This window comes from Petaurus breviceps, unplaced genomic scaffold (assembly GCF_028583685.1).
Source record: "Petaurus breviceps papuanus isolate PSGF00001 unplaced genomic scaffold, PetGlider_PUasm1.0 220, whole genome shotgun sequence".
NCBI lineage: Eukaryota > Metazoa > Chordata > Mammalia > Diprotodontia > Petauridae > Petaurus > Petaurus breviceps.
This window is the reverse complement of record NW_027185876.1, coordinates 13,759,927-13,786,369: the sequence shown is the minus strand read 5'-3', so window position 1 is coordinate 13,786,369 and position 26,443 is coordinate 13,759,927. Positions and strand designations below refer to the sequence as shown.

Below are 26,443 nucleotides of genomic sequence, written 5' to 3'. Positions count from 1 at the left end.
CTCCAGATAAGACCTCTACCTCAAGGCATGTGGTGCTGGATTAGAATGTCTCCCCTAACCTGTGTGTGTGTGTGTGTGTGTGTGTGTGTGTGTGTGTGTGTGTGTGCTTTATGCCCTGATTACCTTGTGAATAATATTCTTGAAGAGCTTGGCCTTATCTGAGAGACCCCATTGGAGAATTCTGTAATGCTTGGTCCTTTATTAAAACTCTCCTGAACACTTGCCTAGGATTAGGGCTGTAAAAGAGAAAGGCTGATTAGCTCAGATAGATCACTTTTTCTAACTCATTTTTTTTTTTTTTGCTTTTTGGAGGGGCAATTGGGGTTAAGTGACTTGCCCAAAGTCACATGGCTAGTTAAGTGTCTGAGGTCAAGTTTGAACTCAGGTCTTCCTGACTCCAGGGCCAGTGCTCTATTCCCTGTGCCACCTAGCCACCCCAACTCTAACTCATGTTTTTAGAACCTATAAAAAACTGGTAAACTGAGAGGTAGCTCACCAGACATGGGTTTCTGAGCTACCAATCAAAGGCAGAGAAAAATCCCCCAAAGTGGCCACTGAGCTTAAGTACCAACTAAAGACTATTAGCCCTGTTAAAGCTATTGGCCCCATCACCCCAACCACAGCAGTTGCTGTGCTCCCAGGGACCCCAGTGTATTCAAGAACCTGGGGCCATGGGGCAGCTAGGTGGTGCAATGAGTAGAGTGCTGGCCCTGGAGTCAGGAGGACCTGAGTTCGGATCCAGCCTCAGACACTTAACACACACAAACAAAATACCTAGCCGTGTGACCTTGGACTAGTTACTTAAACCCAATTGCCCTCCAAAAAAGCAAAAAACAAAAAACAAAAAAAAACCTGGAGACCGAAGCTTGGGTGATGTGCATACATTCCCATCAAGTAACTTTGCCAGTAAACTGTTTTGGTCAACTGTATGGCAAGTGTGGATTTCTTTTTTGACTCAGAATCTACACTTTAAGAAAAAACCTATTGCACTAGTCCAAGGGACACAATTTGCTTTCTCCTGACAGGCCAGCAGCACTGTGACTTCCAGAAGAATGGAGAAAGAGACATATTTAGAAGAGGAATTAGGCTTGTTTTACTTGTCACTAGGGGGAAAAAGTAGGAAGGAAGACTCATATTCAGTTCTCTCCTGTGATACATACCAACTGATGGTTGACAAATCACTTAATCTTTCATTGCCCCAGCATCTGGGTGTTCTCAGATTATAGATGGCAGACAAGCTTCAAACTGCAGGGGCTCTCCCACAGCCACGAAATCATATGTCCAGAACATAAAAAGCCATCAACCATCACAAACATTCAAATAAAAAGTAAATGATAAATATATTTTAAAGGAAAAGAAATTTTAAATAAATAACTGAGAGAAGGCCTCAAATTCCAAACTATTCACAAATTGTAAAAGAAATTTCTTTTGACCAAATAATTTTGACTTGTTTCCTTCTGAATCCTTCTAATCTGTTTTTCATCTCATTTAAAAAAATTGGTTCCTTTTTTAAAAACTTAAATGTAATTTGCACAATTTTCTGAGCTCAGGTCAACTAGAATGAATCAGCACCAGGAGCTTTGCCACATGAAAGAAGTCTCATAGTATTCAAAACTTCTTCTTCATTTGGAACTTCAGCTGGAGGCAGGGCATTGACTTCAACCTGAGGTAAATGGTCAATGGCTTTAGCATTGACTGATGATCGTCTGTTGAGAACACTAAGGAAGTGTTCAGCCCATTTCTCTAGGATCATGCCCTTATCACTAATCAATGTGGCTCCATCAGCACTGGGTAGTTGAGATACACCATAGGTCTTTGGCCCACAAATAGCCTTCAGGGCAGTATAAAATCACTTTGGATTGTTACTATCAGCATAAAACTCAATTTCATCTCCCTTCTTACTGAGTGTAGCAGCAAGCACCCCAGCGTCCCCAGGGTGGCTGCCACCATAGGTTCTTAGATCTGCTTTGTTAAAGGAAAGCAACTCAAAATGGGTTAACAAGCTTACTTTAATCAGTCAAATATGTATCATTTACCTAGTTCAGGGGAAAAAGGTTAGCACCCTGAACTTCAAAGTATACAGACAGAATTATCAAGACAGAGAAACAGATCAAGTAGACAGATTTCCAAACTGTCCAACCATTACATCCATACCAAATCAACATCTGGGTTTCAACATCTAGGTTTTTCAAAGCCGAGGTGGGGCTCTTAACAACGGCTTCCCAGAATCCAGATGAAATCACAGAACACTTCTCAAAGTGAGCCCCAAAACAGAGCTACACATCAGGGCTTATATAGCCTTCTCCTGGCTCAGAGAATGTAACAACCTTATTGACTCAATGGCCAATCAAGAAGTATCTACTGAAAAACAAGCCTCCCACCCCAGGCTCCAGGTGCACTTTAGCCTAGGGGCAGGGAAGATCATACAAATTTATATTTCCATTACACTGAGTCAAGAAATCTTCATCTCTCAAAGCTTTGCTTGTACTTTAGTTTTGATGGAATTAAATGCAGGTTTCCTAGAGATGGATGAACTATCCTGCTGGTAAACCCTGCACCACCTATCTGCCTTAATGACGTTTGCCCGCTGTGATCCTGGAAACACAGGAAAAAAAAACAAAAACAACTCTCTGAATTTCAATCCAGAAGGTGAAAAATTCATAGGGAGAAATCATATCATTTTAGAACTCTAATGGATATTAATTATTTTTTACTCCAATTGCCTTATTTTCCAGATAAGAAAACTGAGGTTGAAACATAGTAGATAGAGCCCTGGACTTGGATTTAGGAAGGCATAGATTCAAATCCTGCCAAGACAAGCTGTGTGACCCTAGGCATTTCATTTAACCTCTCTGAAGTTAATTTTCTTCATTTTTAAAAAAGATATAATAAAAGCACCAAACTTACAGGGTTATTGTGAACATTATATAAGGTAATGTATGTATAATACTTGTCAAACCTTAAAGTCTCATTTAAATGGGAGCCATTATGACTCAAGGACATACAGTCTACCCTCCCTTCCCCAGCTATGTCCAGCCAAAATGATGTCCTACTTCCCATCCTCCCAACTGCCCCCAAAGTGACCAGTGTTTTTATCTGGACTTGAGAAAGGTCTCCGCTAGTCCCAGAGACCAAGGATACCCTGCACCTCTCCTACTCGGGGGAACCATAACTCACCCAGAAGCAGCAAAAATGGCAGCAGCAACAACTGCATTCTGCTGGGATGAAATAGACCAGACCAACTGAATTGTCCACTGGTGCCCTGGGACTGGATGTAAGCTAACTCAGGCTTTTAGAATGAATTAGAAAAGAGGAAGGAAGCCAACATTTCTCCCTCCCCCACTCCTTCTACCATCAGGTTGCTTTTCCCAGAACCAACCTTGGTTTTTATAAAACAAAGCCCAGTAGACTGAGGCCTCTACACCTGACCTCTGAGAAGTAAAACTTCAATAGGAGAGCTGCTATCATGCACCTCGGAGTGAGCAGAGTCTGGCCCCCAGCCTGAGGGGGTGCTTTGGGGAACATCCAGGAGGGAATGTGGGATTGGCCAGTGAGACCCAGTCCTTATGAGCATGAGGAGAGCATGACTAAGGCCTCATGTAGACTTTAGATCTTGCATAAGTATTGTTTTTGTCTGCTTGTCACATGAAGAAGAGGATGCTTTTCATTGACTGTTGATCTAGCACTGAGAACGCCTCCCAAATACTAACCAGATTACTCTAGTTCCCTAGAATACTTTGAAAGGGAGTTCTATAAGTCTCTGGGTGGAGACAGAGGCCTTAGACCCTCATGTCCCAGTGAATTTTGACAGAGCAAATGGTGGATGATTAATTCCTGTCTCTGTTGACTGAGCCACTAGACTTCCAGGAGCTCATTTTCATACCAGATTTTGCAGACAGCTGAGTCCTGTGAGAAGTGAGGTGCTGAATGGTCTATTTGAACCAGTTGAGAAGTGAATCCAAGGCAGCCGATAGAGAATGACATGATTTGTCCATGTTAGGCTGAATTTGGAAGCAAACTTGGAGGGGTGAATGTCATGTAGAAATTGCTTTAAGTTTGAGTCCACTCTACCCAGAGACCAAGGTGGTATAGGGGAGAATGTACCCCTAGTTGTTAGAGGCAAATGCTCATACTTCTGTTCTTGCTTGATCATCCCAGTAGCTATGCCTTTGTGAGGCTAACTGATATTAATTGTCTAAATAAAACTGAAGTGATATGGATGATAAAAGGGAGATAATAACTGTAATTTGTGATTGATATTGGGGAGAATATATTTGAATGTGGGCTTGTCATTGATGTAAAAAAAGATAGTCACTCAGGGAGGCTAGGTGGCTCAGTGAATAGAGCACTGGTTCTGGAGTCAGGAGGACCTGAGTTCAAATGTGGCCTCAGACACTTGACACACTTACTAGCCGTGTGACTTTGGGCAAGTCACTTAACCCCAATTGCCCTCCAAAAAGCAAAAAAAGAAGCAAAAAAAGAAAACAATCAACATAATTGATCACATTAAAAACCAAAACATGCAAAGGTTATATGACTATTTTTAATAGAGTCAAAAAAACCTTTGACAAAACACACTTTTCTACTAAAAACCCTATAAAATATAAACATAGAGAGACCTTATGTAATATCATAAAAAGAATCTACCTAAAGCCAAAATCAAGTATCATATACAATGAACATGCACTAGAAGCTTTTTCAATAAATACTGGAAATACAGGAATGGTAGAAAAGGGAGGTGCTATGAGAGCTGTCTTCACATATTTGAAAAGCTGTCATGTAAAAGAATGACTAAATGTATTTTGTCAGGCATCAGAGGTCAAAATGAGGAGCATTGGATGGGGAGGAACTTCATAAAATAAGAATCAGACTTGATGTAAGGAAAATAGTCCTGATGATCATTTAACAAGGTGAATTAGTAATTATCAGAGATGTTGTAGAAGGCATTTTTATTCAGGAGCAGGTCAGATGATATGATCACTGAAGTTCGCCCCAAAATTGGTTGAACCAGGAAAACTGTCATGACATCAGGGCTCTAATCTTTCCAGAGGTGCCAACTACTGCCATTTCCCATTCTCCCAACTATGTTAAGGTACTAAAAGAGTCAGTTGTTGTCTATGGTTCCTTTCAGCAATATGTACTTTCTCTATTTATTCTTCTTTTTTTTTTAAAGCAATTGGGGTTAAGTAACTTGCTCAAGGTTACATGGCCAGTTATTTTTGGGTGTGGTGCTAAGTATCTGAGCCCGGATTTGATCCCCAGGTCATCCCAACACTGGAGCCCGTGCTCTTACTGGGTGAGCCACCTGGCCGCCCCTATTCTTCTTTTTAATGTTATTTTTTGTTTTGTCAAATAGCATGATTGCAACTCTTGCTTTTTTTGGATTCACTTGATATATAGTAAATTTTTTCCATCACCTCAGTTTTTGTGTGTGTGTAGATGTGTGTATGTCTATGTTTTTGGTTTTTAAATGTATTTCTTGTAAGCAACAGATTGCAGGATTTTGTTTTCTTATGAAATTTCTCACTGTTTTTCACTGTATTGAATTGCTTAATCATTCACATTTAAAATTATGCGAATTAGGTTTATATGTCCCTACATCTGATTTTTTTTTAAGTTATGATTTTGTACTTTGGTTTCTTTTGTTGTTGTTCAGTTATTTCAGTCATGTCTGACTCTTCGTGATACAGCCTTCCCATTTGGGGAGTTTTCTTGACAAAAATATTGAAGTGGTTTGAAATTTCCTTCTCCAACTCATTTTTCAAAATGAGTTTTACAAAAAAAGTTAAGTGACTTGCCCAGAGTCACAGAGCTATTGTCTGAGGCCAGATTTGAATTCAGGGAAATGAGTCCTCCTGACTCCAGGTCTGACACTCTAACCACTGTATCACCTAGTTTTCCTTCAGTTACTTTACCTTAATCTTTAATAAAGTGACCCTATTCCTACTGGCTGTCTTCTCTTCACACTTGGTCCGTTTCTCTCATTTGTTACTCCTTTCCCTTTGGAGTTTTGCTTATTGGTTCCTTTTTCTAGCCTGACTTTATCTGGTCATAGAATTCTTCACTCCCTTTTTCCCTATGTTAGTCAAGTAAATTCCCTGTTCCTCTCCTCCCTTTCAACTGGTCCTATTCATTAGTTTCTTAATTTCATTTTTGTGCCCCTTTCCCAAAGAAGATTTCCCTCACCCTCTTCATTAGCCATCCTCTTTTTCTGTCTAATCTAGACAGCCGTTCTCCCAATCATGATATCTCTAATTATCTAGATTCTCTCTATGCTCTGTACTTCTGAAGTAATCAAAACTTCCAAAACTCTCCTCTAGGCCATTTCTCCCACTTCCTTGTAGAGCTTTCCTCACTGATCCCTTTTTCTCATGGTGCCTCCCTCTCAGAACAATGTCAGTTGCAGGTGTCAGAGAAGACAATGCCCCATGATTGTGAAGTAACCTGTTCAGAAAAATTAGGATAGAAACTAATGCTAAGGTAAAAGGGGCCCCATGGGTTGTCTCTTAGTACAAACACTTTATACTTACTTTTCCAAGAAATGGCCCACCACAAGTAGGTGGGGCAGAATTAAGGGGGCCCAAGGACCATCTTGACAAACCTTGCTGTTGCACCAGATAAGTGTGACACTCTTCATATCTAACCCCTGCTGTACCTTTTCTGTACCCTGTACACTTAGATAAGCTTGTGGTTTTTGCTTTGTATACCCTGCCTTGACCATGGCTCAGGGCAGCTCTCAGTGACTTGCTCCTGAGTCTGCCGCCGGCTGGCTAATAAACGCTCCCTGAATTGGCTTTATCTAGTCTCGGTCTCTGTTCAGTCTTGGTGTCCATTTCACTGGTACCCCTTGCCCACCACCTCTATGATTGCAGCTCATGATTGCCCTTTCCTGGTTATCATTTCCCCCCAACTTGACTAAAATTTTCCTCCTTCTCTCACAGGTACCAATTGCCTCTAGGATTTCCAATCCCTCCGCTTCTTTGAGGTAGGAGGAATGGACTTTTCAGGCACCAAATCCCCCATATCACACCCAGTGCACAGTCCCCATCTCTCTTCACAGACCATCTCTCTTTACCCACAGGAACATTCATCAGTGGGATCCCCTCCCATCACCAAAGTGAAGCCTCCTTTCTTTCCCTCTATTAATCCTTCCCCTTTCCACCTCCCCCACTCCTCTCCTGCCTCTTCTCTTACTGAGACCACAGGGGTTAACTTCACCTCATTTTTAGACCTTGGTTTGACCTGGAAAATCAAACATTTCTCTCTATTCTCCTGCTTCCCTTCCCTCCCCACTTTCATGAACCCTCCCATGTTGTTATGTGGTCCCACAAAAAACACTGATTCATCGGAAGACGGGGTTATCATCAGGTTCTGTCCATAATGCCCCGGGCCCGCCTCTTTACTATTCCCTCCATCATCTTTGTCTCATTGCTTATATTTAGAAAGGAGCCTGTTACTGACATATCTGCTATTATTCTGTTTCCATTGCTTTTCTTGGCTGTTGCATTTGTTCATTCCTCCTGCATTTCTGTTGTTTGGAATATTCAAGAAGTGAATAATCTTTTCATTCTTCTTTTCTTTCTAAGACTTTTCAAATGCTTCTTTTTTAAAAAAGCCAGATTTCTTTCTTCATTTTCATTTATAGGTAAGCTCAGATTTGTGGAGGTGGTGACCCCTAGTTGAGCCTTGAGATCCACTGCTCTTCAAAATACCTTATTCCATTCCTTCCTATATTTTCTGGTTGGGTCCAGAATTGTCTTGAATTTCCTTCCCTTTGTATTTGACAGTCTTTCTCTGGATCACTTGCAAAACTTGTTTCTCATCCACTATGCCGTATTGGAAAAGTTGAAGAGGGTATGGGAGAAAATATGGGAGAGAGCAGATTGGAGGAGGGGATATCCTGTGGGACTGCTATTTTGGGGTGGTGGGTAAGGGAAAAACAGGGAGAAAATTTGTAACTCAAAATCTGATGGAAATGAATGATGTAACCCAGAAGTTAATAAAGCATTTGGGAAAAACAAAACAAAAAAAGATTATAAGCAGCATTTGTTGAAAGCAGGCATTTCTCATTTCTATAAAATCTCTGTGATACAGGAAAAAAAAAGAAAAAAACTTGTTTCTCAGTAGAGTTTATTCCACTTAACCACCATGTGTTTTCGAGTATGCAGCCTTGATTGTCTTCTGGAGGAAATCTGTAAATTCTTTGAATGCATTTTTAATTTTCTATATTCAGAAATTCTGGGCAATTCTCATCTATTATTTCCTGCATTATAGTTATTAAGGTTTTTTGACCCCTTGTGCTCTTCTGGGAGACCTATGACCCTTACGTTGTCTCTATGCATTCTGTCTTTGAGATGGCTATGTTTTCCTTGCCTAGTGAACAGATTTGTTTTTTCCTTCTCTTCTTCTGCATTGTCCTTCACTTCTGCATATTTGCCTTCCCATTCTATTGGTCTCTCTTTTGTTTCTTTGGTGAGGCTCCACATTGTAGATTCAGAATTTTCTGTTCTGCTCATTATTTTTGCTGCGTAGGCCATGAATTCTGCTCTCGTAATTCTCATTTCTCTTTTGAACCACTCAGGAACAGCATGTTGTGGTTCCATCTTCCCATTGTAGTCCACAGGTTCCTCTGTCTTAACAAGTGTTGAGTCATTTTCCTTTCTTTTGATGTATTTCTTCATAGATGCCTGAACTCATTTACTAGACGTGAAGGTCATAGTTCCTTCTGTTGTTATTTTTTTCTCTGTTGATTTATCTGCCTTTATTTAAGATCCTTGAGTTTTCCTCTTCCAGAGATCTTTGTTAATTTCGGTCTTTTCCCCCTGTTCCCCTTATTTTTTCCTGACTCTGTCAAGGACCCAAGCAGGGTTCTGCTCCTGAGGGGCTGCTGTCCCACTGACTGTCTGTTATAATCCAAGCAAACCTCTGCAGCCTGGAGATGGGGTCTCCATGGCACTAGAAAGAGGGAGGGGTGGAGCTGGAGTGTGAGGTTGGGTTTTGTTGCAAGCCCATGTGTAGGTCTTTGGGTTAACTAGAGTATCCCTGCTGTTGGTACTGGAGGAGAGCTCCTAAGTGAGCTCAGGGTAGGTTTCAGTCCATTTTTTCTGCCTTCTTTTGCATTTTGGTTGTCCTAGACCATGCAAACAGCGGATATTGCTTTATCTTTGGTGCATAATTCATATTTTGGAGGGGTTTGAGAGGTCATGGGGATCAGGGAAATTGTCTAATCCTCTGTCTTGTTGCTCAACTTTTCAGTGTGGTATGCAGAGCAGAACTTAATGCTTCAAATGTAGCCTACCCAAGGATTGCTACAGTAGAATGATTACCTTTCTCATTATGGGCATTTTTCCTTTTTAAATGCAACCTAAAAAAAAATGCAACCCAAGATTGCATTACATCAACATGATCAGTTTGAATGACTAAGCTATTCTCAGCAACACCATGATCCAAGAAAACTCTGAAGGACTCCTGATACAAAATGCTACCTATCCCCAGAGAAAGAAATGATGATGTCTGAATACAGACTGAAGCATACTTTTTTCTTTCTGTCTTTTTTTTGAGTTTTTTTTGTCTACATTTTATTTCACAACATAACTATTATGGATATGTTTTACATGACTACACATGTATAACCTATATCTAATTGCTTACTTTCTCAATGAGGGAGAGAGGGAGAGAATTTGTAACTCCGAATTTTAAAAATGAATATTAAAAATAGCTTTTAAATGGAATTGGGGAAAAATAATAAAAGCTTAAAAGTTAAAGTTTAAAACTATCTTTACATGTAATAGGAAAAAATAAATTACTATTAAGGGGGGGAGATTATAGGACCCTGTTCCTGGGATCACAACCTAATATTTTCTCATCTGGAAAATGAGGGACTTGGACTAGAGGCCCTGTAAGTTCCCTTTCAAGTGTAGAGCCAGGACCCCATATCACAGGATTTAATCGTACCAGACTTGCTATTCACTAAAAACCACACATCTGGGCATAATTCTCTCGTCCTCTACATGTGAAGTTGGATTTTAAAACCTAAGTGAAGGACTTTCCTTTTTAACTCTATTCAGTTTTATCTTATTAATGGAGGCCTTCACATTAGCTGCTTTTTTGAAGGCTGTCAGGGTTAAGTGACTTGCCCGGGATCACACAGCTAGTAAGTGTCTGAGGCCAAATTTGAACTCACATCCTCCTGACTCCAGAGTCAGTGCTCCATTCACTGTGCCACCTAGCTGCCCCTGTGTTAGCTAGGTTTCGAATTCCCTCTTCCTTCTCTGTCTTTCCCATGTTACTTGGTATTTCCATCTCTGTATTCTCCAGACTGCTCTCTTCAATTCAGAACACTAGTAAACCTTCCTTTCTCTGTAACCTAAAGAGTAACCTCAGTACAACGATGAAAACCACCCCCTCTGTGCCACTAATAAAGGAAGTCCTAAAAATTAAAGGTAAAATTAATACAACTAAGTGTAAGAAAACCATTTAATTAATAAATAAAAATAGGAGCTGGTATTATGGAAAATTAATAAAATAGATAAACCATTGGCCAATATGATTTTAAAAAGAGAAAACCAAATCACTAGTATCAAAAATGAAAAAGATGAATATACCATTAAAAATAAAATTAAAACAATTATAAGGAATTATTTTGCCCAATTATATGCCAATAAATATAACAACTAAACCAAAATGGAAGAATATTTACAAAAATGCAAACTGCCAAGATTAGCAGAAGAGGAAATAGAATATCTAAATATGCCTATTTTAGAAAAAGAAATTGAATAGTCCATAAATGAGCTTCCTAAGAAAAAAGCACCAGGACCAGATGGATTTACAAGTGAATTTTATCAAACATTTAAAGACCAACTAATTCCAATATTAAATAAATTATTTGGAATAATAGCCAAAGAAGGTGTCCTACCAAACTCCTTTTATGAAACAAATATGATACTGATACCTAAGCCAGTCAAAGTAAAAACAAGAGAAAGAAAATTATAGATCAATTTCATTAATGAATATGGATGTAAAAATCCTAAATAAAATATTAGCTAAAATATTACAATACATTACAAAGATTATACATTATGACCAAGTGGGATTCATACCAAGGATGCAGTTATGGTTTAAAATAAGGAAAATTATTAAATTGATTGTATGAATAATAAAATTAGCAAGAATCATATAATAATAATAGATACAGAAAAAGCATTTAATAAAGTATCAGAAATAAATCAGATATGCAACTGAAACTACAGAGCCAGTCTGACTATGAAACTAGGAAGGCCCCTGGGAGTACTAGTAAGGGAGAGGAAGGAGAAATTTGCTTATTTGTGTCCTCCATACCAGGTAACATAAAAGACAGTAGCTACAAGAGAGTCCAGCTGAATGACTGGGCAGGCAACACTAGGCTGAAGCCACAGGGGCTAGTGCTGTGGTTGCTGGTCAGTCATTTTCATTCATGTTTGACTCTTCATGACCCCATTTTCTTGTTTTTTTTTTTTTGGAGGGGCAATTGGGGTTAAGTGACTTGCCCAAGGTCACATGGCTAGTTTTTGCGTTAAGTGTCTGAGGCTGGATTTGAACTTAGGTCCTCCTGACTCCAGGCCAGTACTCTATTCACTGCACCACCTAGGCCCCCGGGGTTTTCTTGGCCGAGATACTGGAGTGATTTGCCATTTCCTTCCCTAGCTCATTTTATAGATGAGGAAACTAAGGCAAATGGGGTTAAGTAACTTACTCAGGGTCAAACAGCTAGTTAGTGTCTGAGGCTGGATTTGAACTCTGCCACCCTTTGCCACCACCCAGCTGCCCCTTTTCCTTTGCCAATATCTACTCTCAGGGTTTTCTCTGGGTTCATTACTCAAAGGCTGTCTATCTCCCCAGTAGGGGAACTAGACTCCCAGGGCTTCAATTCCATTTTCATCTCAGATTCCTGGGGATCAATGCAATTTTTGGCTTCCTTGAAAGTGTCCTGGGGAGGGAGCAGTTTCAGAAGGGAGCCGAGCAATTCCTCTAAAGGGACCCAGACATTTTGTGTTGTCCAAAGTACTGTGCAAGAGTGATTCAGGGTACAAAGTCATTCAGATTCCGTAGATGCTGGCAGCATAGACAGGCAGTGTAAACACTGACAGTCAATCGCCTTCAAGTTTCTAAAAGCAGTTTAGGATTCATGCAGGCAACTGCAAAAGAGATTTTCAAATCCATTTTCCTGGAATGGCAAAGTTGGCTCAGGAAGCAGCTGGTCTCCTAGGTCCACCAGGTCCCTCAGCCTGGTGCTTGTGGGAACAAGCAGGTTAAGGCCACTGTGGGAGCGATAGACATGGTCATGACTATTGATGATTCTGATAAGTTGAGTGTCCTGATACCTCTTCCTCCAGGATTACCTATATTAAATGGATGGAATCAGCTTCTAACAAGAGAGTGGCTAGAGTTGAACAGGGCAGGCTAGAGACAGGAGAATCAGGAATCAAACAGAAGTTTAATTTCAAAGTGAGGGAACAACTTGAAAGCAAGGACACGTGAGCCAGAGTCCTGCCATCAATAGGAAGGACCCACTGTAGTGTGGACAAACCTCTGCACTTATACCAGTGACTGTGCAGTGAGCTGTGGTCCTGACAATGAGAGGTAACAGCAATGTAACAAGTTTGGTTCATAGCAGGGTTCATGACCACAACTTGCTTGAGCTTAGAGAACATTTGCTGCTGGTCAAAGCAATATAACATTTATAATATTTTGCCAGAGGGTGAGACCATCCAGAAGGTGAGTTCCGGGGATTGTTGTTATGACAAGCTCAAACAGCTTGTTTGCTGTACCTCAGCTCTGGAAAACTGGGTGTCTCCTAATATCGCGACATCTGTGTGCTTTAGAAGTGAGTAAGATGCCAAAATTCCGACCTAGAGAAAACAGAGAAATGAGGAAGAATTGGAGGAGTGGGATATTTAGAGCAGAATAGAGGGAGCAAGAGAGAAACACAATAGAGTCCACTAAGGATGGGGAAAACAGGAAGGATTGGGTTGTGGGGGGAGGGAGCTGAGGCAGCACACTTACCAAAACCCCTCCTCCAGGAAGAATACTTCCGGAGTGTTGGTTGTGAATGTTACATTACATTCAAGCATTTATAAAGTGTTAGAGATGTTTCTGCTGCTATTTGTATAGATAAGACAGAAGCTAAAAAGGAAAACCCAATCTTCTACAATTAAAAAAAAAAGATCCAAGCTTGCCCCATTCTTAGCCCCTTTCTGTAAGCCAAGAGCAAGGTGGGAGACTCCTTCCCTCAGCCAGCCTGACCTACCTCCTGGCCCCACAGCTGCCGCTGGGTCTGCAGCACACCCACTCCAGAGCCCTGACTACTAATCCTTCTTAGCTGAATATCTTCATCTTCTACCAATGACACTGGATTTGAACCCAGAAGATCTGGATTTGAATCCTGTTTCCATCACTTAGAATATGTATATAGTGTACTGGAAAGAAGGTTGGATTTGGAGTCAATGCAGAGCTCTGCCGACCTTGCGCTTTTGAGTAGGTCACTTAAGTTCTATAGGCCTCAGTTTCCTCATCTGGAAAATAAGGGGTTTGGACTAAATGATCTTTGAGATCATTCCCATCTCTAAATCTATGATCCTATGATTTTACAATCTTGGCAAATCATGTAATCCTTTTGAATTTCAGTTACTTCATCTGTAAAATGAGGATAATAATGTTTATACTCCTTAAGTCACAGAGTTAGTGTGAGGGTTATATTATTATCTCCCTTCCCCTCTCTGATGCTCACGGTGCTCCTGAGAGTCCTGTACTAGCCCTAGATACCTCTTATTCCCCTTTCTGAGAAGCACTGCCCTGAACTCCTGGTTGTGTAGGCTTTGCCATGTAATATCTCCGCTTTTCCCCATCTCCAGTGTTGTCCGAGCTATGCTACAGAGCTGACCAGGAGAGCTGAGCTTCTGCCCCCCTTGCAGCTCTGCTGAGCTCCCACCAGCCTCCAGGGCACCCTGCAGTACACACAGTATCTGTGTCCCACCATATTCTGGGACAGTCAGTGAGAGAGCCACCTGTACTCATTTGGTTCCTCTGGGAAATTCTCTCCTTGTTCCCTGAGTTTAGGGCTGTCTGGGAGAGCTAAGGCAGGGCACATAGAAGGTGGGACAATGGAATAGTCATGAACCTCAGGAACAAGGACAGGGGAAAGGGTTTGATTAAAGGAGAAACAGACACCCCTTCGAGCAGTCACACACCACCCAATGAGATACTTTCTGAGACAGTGGGAAGTAAACAAGTACAAAGACCTTGGGATTTCTGTACTCCAGATCTCAGGTCAGGAGAAGTGGTGCATCAGGTGGGGAAGCACCAATCCTCATCTCATGTGGAGAGATATCTGTGTTCTAGACCCAACAGTGGCTTAGCCTCTACCTCCTCCCACCACTGCCAGGAGAGACTAAGGTTCCCACCTTCCCTGAGAGTTTGGCTCCAAGTCACTGAGGCCCCTCCATCTAGCACTCAGGTTATTCAGGGGAATCTGGTTGGAAGCCTGGGAAGAAAGAGAAAGGCAGCCAAGTGTGGTGTAAAGAGGCCAGATTAGAAGTTGGAGGACTACTGTAGTTCTGACTCTGCCCCTTTCTATGGGTGTGACCCCAGACTTAACTTTCTAGGCCCCCATTGCCTCATCTGTAAAGTCAGGAGACTTTGTTAGGTGACCTAGAAGATGCCTCCTGCTCTAAATCTGTGATCCTATGAAATTTCAAGCACTGCTTTCCCATTTCCTCCACCCCACACATAGCCTGTCTCTGACTAAGGGCACCATTGAAGAATCCAGTGGGGATAATCCCAGCCCAAGGAAAAGGATGTGGTCATTAGTAAATTGGGAGGATTGTCCAGAGAGAGAAGAATGCAGATAACTAAGTGGTATAGCTAGGGGGTGTGTCTCAGAGGTCCCTCAGTCTGGATCTTAGGGTCTCTTAGTGACTATCTTTGTCCCTGTTTCTTACTATTTCTCTTATGGTATCTTTGTTTCTCCATCAAGCTAGATTTTTCAAGTGATAAATTGTGATATATTTTATTTTTTTAGATGTGTAAAGCACTATCTCCAAACTCTCTACTCCAGCATCAGTGGGGATAAAAGAACTCTCCTGCTGTGTTAAAGAATCTCACAGTAATAGGTATACGTATGACGGGGCATTCTCTAGATCACGGAAAAAATCCAGGGTCTGGGAAAGAACAGTGTGAGGATCTTAGCCAAGAAGAGAACCTATTATATAAGAAACCAAAGGGAAATCACATACCTGGTTTCTCTGTCACTTCTAGTAATATAGGGCAACAGCAGCAATTACAACAATCAAAGCCACCAGGAACAATATTATTATAATCAGTTGCACATGACTCAGCTTCCCTCCTGATCCTGGGAAAGAGAGATCTCAACATACATAGTACTTCTTCCTTACCTTTACCATTTCCTTATCCTCCACAATTGCTAAATCAGCCTTGCCTCAGGCTTCCCCTTTTCTCCTCTCTTATCTTCAGTAGCCAAGCACCCTCCTGATTTTAGCTTCCTGATTTTCCTGGCTTCCATTAAGTATCAATTCCAATCCCACCTTCTTCAAGAAAGAAGCTTCCTAGTCCCCCTTAATTCTACTACCTTCCCTCTGAGATGAGCTCCAATTGATCCTGTATTTATCTGGATTGTACAGTTGCATGGATGTTATCTCCCAATTAGACTGTAACTTCCTTAAAATCACAGATTGCTTTTTCTTTCTTAGTATCCACAGAACTTAACATAGTATGAGACCCCCAACATTTTAAGAAATGCTTCTATGTTTTATGTTGACTTGGTCCAGGCTCCTTCTCTATACTGACAGAGGCCTTCACTCATAACCTGTCAGAAAAGCCCCAAAAGTCAGAAGAAAAGAACACTCCTCAGGCCTCTCTTCCAAGGAGAGACCATTTGCATAGGCTTCCACAGTCTCTACCTGTATACAGAACTGTCCTCAAGGAGATGGCTTGGGAGATGACAGAGAATAGGTTGTAGGGTTGGATGACCTTCTTCCCCTACTTAGGGGTTCTATTGATATTCTGGGGTCAGCTCAAGAGTCATTGAAAATCTGTCTTCTTAAAACTTATCACTTGGGAGCTGTGGTCTCCAAAGGAGGTGGGCATAGAGAAACTGGACCTCTGGCTGGGACTGCTAAAACCCCTGCCCATCTGACTTGATCCCCACATAGTGGGGCTGCCATGACTCTCCTTGGTTCTTTGCCTCAACTGGAATTCCTGAGAGGTGGTATGGCATAGTATATGGGGATTGGAATAAGGAAGACATCTCTCTGGGTCTCAATTTATTACCTCTAAAATGATGATAATAGTAATAATAATGCATGAGGAGTGAGCTTTTTTGTGGAGATCAAATTAATGCTTCATAAACCTAAAAATGCTACCTAAATATCAATTATTCCTATTATCTCTTTCTACATTTCCTTGTCCACCCCATAAGAACTGCACAGCCTCAGTCCTAGGTGTCTTATCTCTTCTCCTGAAATGCCTTGATCAAGTCTCCTTACCTTGGACAGTGATAACCAGAGTTTCAGATACATGGGAATTATGCCCCAGGTTCCCTTGACAGTAGTAGGATCCACTGTGAGTATGGTTCACTGGAGAGACAATATAGTTGAAAGTCTGATTGGCAAACTTTAAGGCTTTGTCATTGTGGTAGTATGTGACATTGTTTAGTGGTTTGCTCCTCCAACTGTGACACCTTAGGATCATAGTGTCCCCTTCCTTGAATTCTAATCTTTCTACTTGGAGTAACAGCCAATCTGAAAGACAAACACAAAGACCATTGGCTTAGGACATTTCAGTTCGTCCTAGAAGCCTTGGGTCATCTAAGACTTCTTGCCATCTCCAAAGACAAAGGAAAGCAAACCCTGACTCTGAACAATGATTCCAATCGCTCACTATGGGCTAGAATCTGCCCATGTGTTGTTATTGTTGTCTTTTGTCTTTTTGTTTTCAAAGAGGCCCAATGACATCATAGGATGATGTCTAGACTCATGGGTGAATTGGATTTAAGAGAAGTAGAGTTGCACAAAGTCATCAGAGTCACTATTCCAGAGTCATTGAAGTCCAGTGGCAAGATGAAAGTTAGGATGACTGGTGGTGGCCTGGCATGTTGTATGTCTGAACAAGCTCTTAGCACTCTGCAACGCCTGCTTTAGCCACCTCTCTTCCTATAAGATGCATGAAGCCTTTCCTGGTCCTCTCAACTTCAAGTGGCCTTCCTTCCAAAATACCTTGTATATAGTTGTAGTTATGAATTTTATATGTATGTTGTACATCTATATGTTATACACATATGTGGATATATGTGGATATATGTACATATATACATGTGTCTATATGCATACATCTCTATATATACACATATACATATACCATGTTTCCCCGATAATAAGACCTATCCCAAAAATAAGCCCTCCCCTTACTGTGTAAGATTCCTCTAAAATAAGCCCTCCCCCGAAAATAAGCCCTATTGAGATTGTTTCTGTAATGAAAATGAAATAAGACACTACACGCTACATGACGGTACCCTCTATGTGTGTATATAATGTACTGTTATTTCCCCTATTATAATGTAAACTCATCGTAACCAGGGATTGTTTTCATTCTCTGTACTTATGTTTTCAGTGCTTATTAGGGGGCCTTTAATAAATACTTATTGATTGATTAAGTGTAGGTCCTTAGTTTCCTGGTCTCTTGGGAAGGAGTTCTGGAAATTTCCTGGTAGAAATGAGCAGTGAAAATAGAAAAGAGTCAGCAAGAGAAAATTCAAATAAGACAAGCAAAACTCATACATCAGGAAGGGCAATAGTGAAAATGAGAATTAAACTAACCTGTGAATTTCTCAGGAACTCTCATATCCATCCCCTTTGACATATTAGTTCAGTCAGGATATGTCCCTTTCTAGGGTATATTTTGGGCAGATTTCAATTCTTCCCCTCTCTCTCCACCTTACCCCAGGCTCCTTAGCCTTCACTTACCACTAAAGACTTGTAGTTTCACAGAGTTGCTGAGGGCTGTGTGTTCTGTCTGACACTGGTATTCCCCACCATCTTCCATGTTGACATCAGGGATGGTATAGGAGGTCTGCTTGATGGGGACACTTGACCCATTGTGAAGCCATTTCATGGAATCCTGTCCAGGGGTCTGGAACCCTTCACAAATCAAAGTCACATTGTCCCCTTGGAGCACATTGAACCATGGGGGTTCCAGGGTCAGTACTGCCCTTGGGGGACCTAATAGGTAGAGAGGAGAGCACAGTGAAGAAAAGGAGCCTCCAAGGAGGCATCAAATCTCAGATCTGAGGGGAGGACACGAGTGGCAGGCACAGAGACTAGAATGGAACACAGTGCATGTTTAGAGGGCTGTAGAGCAGACAAAAAGTCAGAGGTGGGTCAGCTGCTGGTGGCAGTTTTCTCACCCGTTGATGCCACATTGAGTCATGAGGCCACAGGGCCTTTCCCAGAAGGGTGGACAGCTCCCTAAAGCTCCCCTAGGCCCATTGGATTGGTAAAAATAACAACAAACAACAACCACAAAACCCCAAGAGCCCTCATCTGCTTCTCAAAGAGAACCCAGCTCAGGGAAAGGAAGAGTGAATGATCTGTAAGCTCAGTCTCCAAAATCTAGGGGAAACCCTGAAAAGCTCTGGGGTCACTATTGTTCTGTGGGAAGGAGAGGGATCCATTTACTGAGGAAATACTCTTCCTACAGGAAGAGGGAGGGTCCCATTTGCCTCCATTCCAAGGCACCCCAGCCCCTATTAGCTGCTAGTCTCATCAGAGCCTCTCAATGTCTGCCCCCAATGCTGCCTCCTCCAACCCTCTCAGCTGACATGATACCTCCAAGGTCTAAGGTAATAGATACAGACACATGTACACTGCACAGCACATATACTCAGCATAGTGTAGACAGCAGCACCCACAGACTGAGAGCTCCTTCAGAGAAGGGCTTGTGTCTGCCTTTCTTTGTGTCCCCAACAATCACTAGTTCCTGAGACATCACAGGCACTTAATAAATACTTGTTGATGTGATTTGACATGACCCACACAGCACATACACAGACATTGAGCGATCATTTGGGGCAGGAGAAAGAATGCTGGCCTTGAATTCAGGGATCTTGGGTTCAAACTCTGGTTTAGCCACTTCCTGGTTGTGTGCCCCTGGGCTACTCAGTTAAGCTTTCTTGGACTCAGTTTCCTCACCTGCAAAATGAGGCAGTTGGACTAGATGACCCCTCCCCCTCTGAGCCAGGACCCATCACCTATGTTGACTCTCAGAGCAACCACAGACACACAAAACCCAGACATGCTGTGGGGAATGGGGATGGGATGCAAGCATTTATTAAGTGCTTACTGTGTGCCAAGTTCTGGGCTAAGTGTTTTATACACATTCTCCCATTTGATCCTAAATCATAAGATTTAGAACTGAAAGGGACCATGGAGATCATCTAGTGAGTCCAACTGGCCCATTTTACAGGTGAGAAAACTGAGGCCTAGACAAATTAAATAACCAGGTCAAATGGGTAGTAGAGAGCTGACCTTTCTTTCCATGGGAGCAGGTGGTGAAGCCCACACAAGCCCAGGGATACAGAAGAAATGGGCTATACACACCAGAAGTGCGCAAACCCAGAAGGGCAGCCAGGTGGGGCAGTGGACAGAGCCCCAGGCATGAAGTCAGGAAGACTTGAGTTCAGGTCTGGCCTCAGACTCTTACTAGCTGTGTGACTTTGGGCAAGCCCCATAAACCTGTTTGCCTCAGTTTCCTCAGTGTGAAATGAGCTAGGGAAGGAAATGACAAACCAGTCTAGTGTCTTTGCCAAGAAAACCCCAAATGAGGTCACAAAGAGTCAGGCAATTGAACAATAATTCACTCAAAGACAGAGAAACCTGGGGACACACCTGAGCAGACAAGCCCTTTTTGGAGGATATATGCTTCCTGTGACTCTGTGACTGAAAAACACATTTCCTGGGTACCTAGATAGCACACTGGATAGAGCACAGGGACTGGGTTCAGGAAGATCTGAGTTCAAACCCAGGCTCATGCACTTAGTAGCTGTGTGACCCTGAGTGAGTCACTTAATCCTTATTTGCCTCAGTTCCCCATCTGTAAAATGGAGACAGACTAGAGAAGGAAAGTTGGGAATGATGGAACCACCTGAAAACAACAGGCTTCTGAGGAAGAGGGTAGAGTTTCTAGCAGTAGAAAAGAGTGGGTGGAAGGTACTGGGAGAAGAAAGTTATCTCAGTGACAGCTGCTTCCTGACTGGCCTTAAAGTCTCTCTCCCTTTAATCAGGTGGGTTCGAGGCTCCAGACAGCATAGGACTGCTGTTCTGGATATCCTGATATGTCCTATATTATACTGATAAGGGGTTGAGGAAGAGGGGGGGTGGGGTTAAGAAAAAAAAGAGGCCCAAACTGAATACAGAACTTACCATTGCTCCTGATGGCTGGAGCTGTAAGAGACCAGAAAGCAGGAATTAGACCAGGACAGGGAAGCCAGGGACTGGGCAGCTCCAGCATGGAAGTCCCTCTAGTCAGGCTAGGGACCCAGAGAAGCCCATTGTGCAGTCTTTCCCCAGTGTTCCTCAGAGCTGCCTGGAGTCAGAGGGATTCAGGGGGCACTGGAAGTCCCCTCCCCTCAACCAAATCAGAAAATCACCTTCTGCCTGCTCAGTGACATCTGAAATGCCACCATTAGAGACCTTCCTGTGGCTTCATGTTCTGTTCCCTTTCCAAATACAAACATCTTTCCACCTCAGTGTCAATGAGTTCATTGAATTAAAGCTTTTCTTAAGAGAAGGATTTAATCTAAGAATGCTCATGAACAGCAAGAAGGATAAAGGCAGGAGTGTCTGGGGGACTGGCTATATCTGGTTATGTTTTTTTCTTTTTTTGTTTGTTTTTTATTTACTTACTTATTTTTAACATTCTTTTTTTTTTTTAGTTTGAGTTCCAAATTCTCTCCCTCCTTTCCACCTTTCAGCTACCCATTGAGAAGGCAAGAAATGTGATATCAATTATACATGTGAAATAACTTAAAATATATTTCCATATTACTGGCTCTGCTTAAGAACTAGGAAAGGCCATGGGGGCTGCATATTACCTTAGGTTTGGTGAATAGTCATGATTTAACCAGGTGATGCAGTGGACAGAGCACTGGGCCTAGATAGGAAGATCTGAGCTCAGACACTTATTAATTGTGTGATCCTGGGCCAGTCTCTTAACACTGTCTGCCTCAGTTTCCTCATCTGTAAGATAGAGACAATAACAGCACCTACATCACAGGCTTGTGGTGAAGATTGAATGAGATAGTCCATGTAAAGGCCTTTACAAACCTTAAAGTGCCATTGAAATGCTTGCTCTTATTATTAGTGCAAATATAGATTTGGATCCTTGCCTGAGCAAGGGAACAAGGCCAGGGATGTTTGGATGTTCAGAGACTGTACAGAGAGAAGGTGCAGGAAAATCAGAACTTTCCCCAATGGAGACAGAAAGGCAGAGCAGGATGCTATCAGAAAGCATCACCCCAGCAATGGATTAAACATGGGAAGAACTGCAGACATCTAAGTGTCTTGGACAGAGGAACTGGTCTGAAAGCCAGGAGACATGTCTCAAGAAAGTCCCTTCATTTACCAAGCAGTTGTTGGACACAGGCTCTGCCATTTGCCAACTGTGGGACCTTGGGTGACACTGAACCTTCCCAAGGCCAGAGTCTCATCTATCAAACAGAACAACTGGACTAGATGGGACCTCAGGTCCTCTTGGGCTCTACAGTTCTATTCTAACCTTTGCTCTCCCTCATTTTCACAGCCAAGCACTGCTCATTATCAGGTCTGGGGGTTTCTCTGCTTCAGTCCTATCACTGAAGTATGTCTAGGGGTAAAGCAATCCCCAGAGCACTGAGGCAAACCAAAAGGTGCCTGGACTTGATAGAGCTATGGAAGCCCCAGGAATCTGCCCAGACACAAGTAGGACACTTGGGGGAGTGGAGAGGAGTGTCTGCCATGAACCACTGTGGGCAGGCCTGGAGCCTCTGGAGTGCATTTTGGCCTTGGTGGGGAAGGAGAGCCACACTCAGTTTATCTCATCTAAACTTAAAATTTGATCTGGAGATGCCTCCCCCAAAAAAGTGGAGAAAAAGAGGAAGTTGCACCAAAATCAGAGGCATGGTGTGGCTTTGGGAGGACCTGAAGTCAAATGATGACTCTGCTACCTTTGTGATCTTGGGAAAACCATTTACCTTCTTTGGCCTTTTTTTCCCTTCATCTATAAAATGGGGGAAGAAGGGGAGTTGGCCAAGTGACTCTGTTTTCTTCCAGCTCTGAGTGTTTGATCCAAAGCCAGGGCTTAGAACTCAAAACTGCACTAAGACTTTTTTTGGAACAGCCTGTATACGCCTCCTACCTTACCTTCACCCTGCATTCCAGACAGTGTCTGTATATCTGAAGGAAACACAATTCTCTTAATTCTTCAAGCCTTATAATCTGTTGTTCCTGAATTACTGAAACTGAGGTTTTCCATATTCCCGGGTCCCCAGATTAACAATTCCATTCCCTTAACAAGAAAACCAGCTTTAGACACAGGAGAGGGAGCAAACAACGGCAAACTTTTTGTGATTTGAACCACTGAGGGAGAAGTCCCCTCAACGACCTCTTAACTAAAGAAAATTGATTCCACTGTGGTTATTATATAGAAACATCCCAGAGATGTTTGTCTAATAATGAGTTGTTATCAGGCATTTATACCATAGAGAGGGTCAGGTTCTCAAAGGGAAGACCACAATAGGAGTGAGAAAGAAAACCTACCAGGTGCCTGGTCTACAGAGGACACCCAAAGAAGAGTTTGCTTTAAGAATCAGCATTATTGGCATGGGACTGACCAGCAACTTTAACATCTCACCTTTGTCCTGATTCTTAGGAACTGGTTATGTTTAGCCCTTCCCCACTCCTACCCTTCCCCTTCTTTCCATCTTCTGCACTCATGCTATCCTCACAAGTCAGGCCCCCAAACAATGCCTGAGCTAGAACTGGCCCTTTGTCTTTGCACCCCCCCCCCCAATTTCTGCTGCACCAAGATCAGACTCACCTAGACACAACAGTGTTACCCACAGCAGCCCAGAGCTGGTGGTGGTGACAGGCTGGGGAGCCCATGTTCTCCCCATGGCAAGCACGGGATGCCAGGAGCGGACTCCAAGCAGCACAGACTCAGAAAATAGCAACACACACCCGTCCCAACAAGCCCAGCACAGTCCACTCCACAGGACATAAAATTCTTCTAAAAGAGGGAGTGAGCATTGGCCTTCTACCTCAGAATCTTCTCCCCTCCAGTATCTTTCACTGACCCTCCTCCCACTGAACTCCCCCTTCTTTCTGCTCCCTCCCTCTTTGCCAGTAGAATGCAGGGTTTCTTGGCCAAGCACCCACACAGCTGAAGCCAACTGATTATTCAACTCTAATTTCAGAGAAATCTAGTAGATAGCAAGCAAACCACTCCACCCTGGCCTCAGTGGAACCCAAGATGTAAGCTGCACTTGAAGTACTTGTGTGTGTGTGTGTGTGTGTGTGTGTGTGTGCATCATATACATATATAAAGACACAAAATTCAAAGTTATTTGTTAACCTCAAAGCTGGATATAAATGCCAACAGTTGGTTATTCAAAGGGCCTACCCCAGACTCCAGTCCTAATTCAGAAAGAGAATGGAGAAGTATGATACGTACTGTTCCCTAGAGTCCCCTGATGTGCTCACATTTACACATAATGTGTGATGTGCACACAGAATAATAGCACACATGTACCCAGCACTTTTCTTACAACCACCCTGTGACATGTGGTGTGTAAATTATTTCATTTGGTGGGTGAAGAAGCAGGAACTCAGATAAATTCAGTGACTTGCTCATAAATCTATGACATATCAGAACCCAAGTTTCCTCATTGTCTCTGTCCATCACACCATTGGATCTGAGTTCTTGGTGCTGGAAATAGCAACCTGAGGTTGCCCATAATTATAGGTTATCGATAATAATATGACAAAAGTACTCCATACTGGGAGGGGTGAGCAAGGGGAGGGGGCTGAGATTGGAGATACTTTTTGAGTTCTGAGTTGGAGCAGGGTTAAATCCAAGTGTGTGTCTGCACTGTCTCCCTGGGAATGGAGGGCCACCAGGCTGTCCTGCGAGGGTTGCACAAGCCCAGGTCAGAAAAACAGAGAATAGTGAAACTCCCAGGTTACTCATTATTGGGATTGGGCCTTTATGCTTCTAGTATGAAGAAGACAGGACCTCAAAAACAAGTCTCAAAAAAGTAGTAAGAAAGGAAAAAAAACAAAAGGAGCAGAATTCTTCTTTTTCCTTTTTTTTAAATGCTTTATTAACTTCTGATTTACATCATTCGTTTCCGCCAGATTTTGAGTTACAAATTTTCTCCCCGTTTTTCCCCCACCCATCCCCCCAAAACAGCAGTCTCACAGGATATCCCCACCTCCAATCTGCTCTCTCCCATATTTTCTCCCATACCCATTTCAACTTTTCCAGTGGATCTCTATGCCTCAGTGCCTGTATATCTTTTTTTTCTTAATAACATGTAAGATGGTATTAATAATAGTATATATATATATATATATATACACACACACACACACATATATATACATATATTTGAATATTTGATTTTAAAACTTTCAATTACAGATTCATTCCCTTCCCCCCCTGCCACCCACTCCCACTGGGGAGACAAGCAGTTCAGTATAGGTTGTACATGTGCGGCTAATGCAAAACAATAACATAGTAGATGTATTGTAAAAGACTGACTATATTTCCCTCCCTCCTATCCCACCTCCCACTTGTTCTATTCTCTACTTTGATCCTGTCCCTTTTCAAAAGTGGGTGCTTCCAACTTCCCTCCCCCCCAGCCTGCCCTCCCTTCCATCATTCCCCCTCACATCCCCTTCCCCCCCTATTCTCCTGGAGGGTGAGATCCCCTATTTAGTGTGTATTTCCCTCCCTCCTCAAGCCAGATTCAATAGGAATAAGGTTGACCCATTCCCTTTTGCCTTCCTATTCTTCCCCTCCATTGTAACCATTTTCCCTTGCCTCTTCTGTATGAGATAGTTGCCCCACTCTGTCTCTCCCCATCTCCTCTCATTATATTCCTCTCACCTCTTAATTTCACCTTTTAAGTATCATCCCTTCCTGTTAAATTGGTCCCGTGCCCTCTATCTATGTATACCTGTAAACATATATACACACATTCACATATGTATTCATATGCCCGCGTACCCTCATATAAAGACATATATATATATACATACATATACACATGTTTCCAATCCCTTCAACTACTGAGAAAAGTTTCATAAGTTACAATTATTGTTTTTCCATGTAGGAATGTTAATAGTTCAACTTTGGCCAGGTGGCTCAGCAAGCAAGAGCACCGGCCCCAGTGCCGGGACGACCCGGATCAAATCCGGGCCCAGACCCTCAGCACCACACCCAGAAACAACAACTGGCCGCGCAACCCCGAGCAAGCCACTCAACCCCGATTGCTTTAAAAAAAAAATAGTTCAACTTTGATAAGTTCCTTATGATTTCTTTTCCCTGTTTACCTTCTCATGCTTCTCTTGCTTCTTGTATCTGAATGTCAAATTTTCTATTCAACTCTGGTTTTTTTCAGCAAGAATGCTTGAAAGTCCTGTATTCCACTGAATGACCATATTTTCCCCTGAAACATGATACTCAGTTTTGCTGGGTAGGTGACTCTTGGTTTTAATCCCAGCTCCCTTGACCTCTGGAATATCACATTCCAGGCCCTTTGATACCTCAGTGTAGAAGCTGCCAGATCCTGGGTTATCCTGATTGTGTTTCCACAATATTCAAATTGTTTCTTCCTGGCTGCTTGTAATATTCTCTCCTTAATCTGGGAATTCTGGAACCTGGCTATAATATTCCTAGGAGTTTTCTTTTTGGGATCTTTTTCAAGAGGTGATCGGTGGATTCTTTCAACCTCTATTTTGCCCTCTCGTTCTAAAACATCAGGGCAGTTTTCTTTGAGAACTTCCTGGAGGATGCTTTCCAGGCTCTTACTTTGGTCATGGCTCTCAGGCAGTCCAATAATTTTTAAATTATCTCTCCTGGATCTATTTTCCAGGTGAGTGGTTTTTCCCATGAGATATTTCACATTGCCTTCTATTCTTTCATTTGTTTGGATCTGTTTAACAGCATCTTGATTTCTCATAAAGTCATTAGCTTCCATTTGCTCCAATCTAATTCTGAAGCAATGATTCTCCTCAGTGAGCTTTTGAGATTCTTTTTCCATCTGGCAAATTCGACTTTTTAAGGCATTCTTCTCCTCATTGCCTTTTTGAGCCTCCTTTGCCATTTGAGTCAGTCTGTTTTTTAAGGTATTATTTTC

At 42.3% G+C, this 26,443-nt stretch overlaps 2 protein-coding genes across 4 annotated transcripts in view; both read right to left on the bottom strand.

The window, feature by feature from the left end:
* The window catches only part of LOC138166194 (low affinity immunoglobulin gamma Fc region receptor III-like), a 28,334-nt gene extending 25,024 nt beyond the window's left edge, over nt 1-3,310 (bottom strand). The window contains exon 1 of one of the 2 annotated variants that reach the window (XM_069094633.1): nt 3,178-3,310. In XM_069094633.1, the coding sequence (XP_068950734.1) occupies nt 3,178-3,214 (37 nt within the window). In that variant the 5' untranslated portion in view covers nt 3,215-3,310. The remainder of the gene's footprint in view (nt 1-3,177) is intronic. The other variant, XM_069094634.1, reaches the window with a different exon arrangement.
* A 7,153-nt stretch (nt 3,311-10,463) lies between these two features.
* Nucleotides 10,464-23,426, bottom strand: LOC138166195 (low affinity immunoglobulin gamma Fc region receptor II-like). 2 transcript variants are annotated; one of them, XM_069094635.1, is made up of 6 exons: nt 23,122-23,423; nt 20,469-20,489; nt 18,015-18,269; nt 16,539-16,793; nt 15,270-15,385; nt 10,464-12,887 (listed from the first exon to the last, which is right to left on the bottom strand). In XM_069094635.1, exons 1-5 carry the CDS (start codon nt 23,195-23,197, stop codon nt 15,288-15,290), a joined length of 705 nt encoding a protein of 234 aa, XP_068950736.1. In that variant the 5' UTR covers nt 23,198-23,423; the 3' UTR covers nt 10,464-12,887; nt 15,270-15,287. The 2 variants fall into 2 exon arrangements, with proteins under 2 accessions (XP_068950736.1, XP_068950737.1); XM_069094636.1 differs by lacking the exon at nt 20,469-20,489 and having other exon boundaries at nt 23,122-23,426.
* Between the last annotated feature and the right edge of the window lie 3,017 nt (nt 23,427-26,443).

Excerpts from the sequence above, each read along its gene's own strand:
- LOC138166195 (XM_069094635.1), bottom strand. The coding sequence starts at position 23,197 with ATGGGGAGAACATGGGCTCCCCAGCCTGTCACCACCACCAGCTCTGGG. Across the intron at positions 20,490-23,121 it reads GGTAACACTGTTGTGTCTAG|CTCCAGCCATCAGGAGCAAT; the intron begins GTGAGTCTGATC and ends GGTCTCTTACAG. Across the intron at positions 16,794-18,014 it reads GAAACTACAAGTCTTTAGTG|ATTGGCTGTTACTCCAAGTA; the intron begins GTAAGTGAAGGC and ends TTTGTCTTTCAG.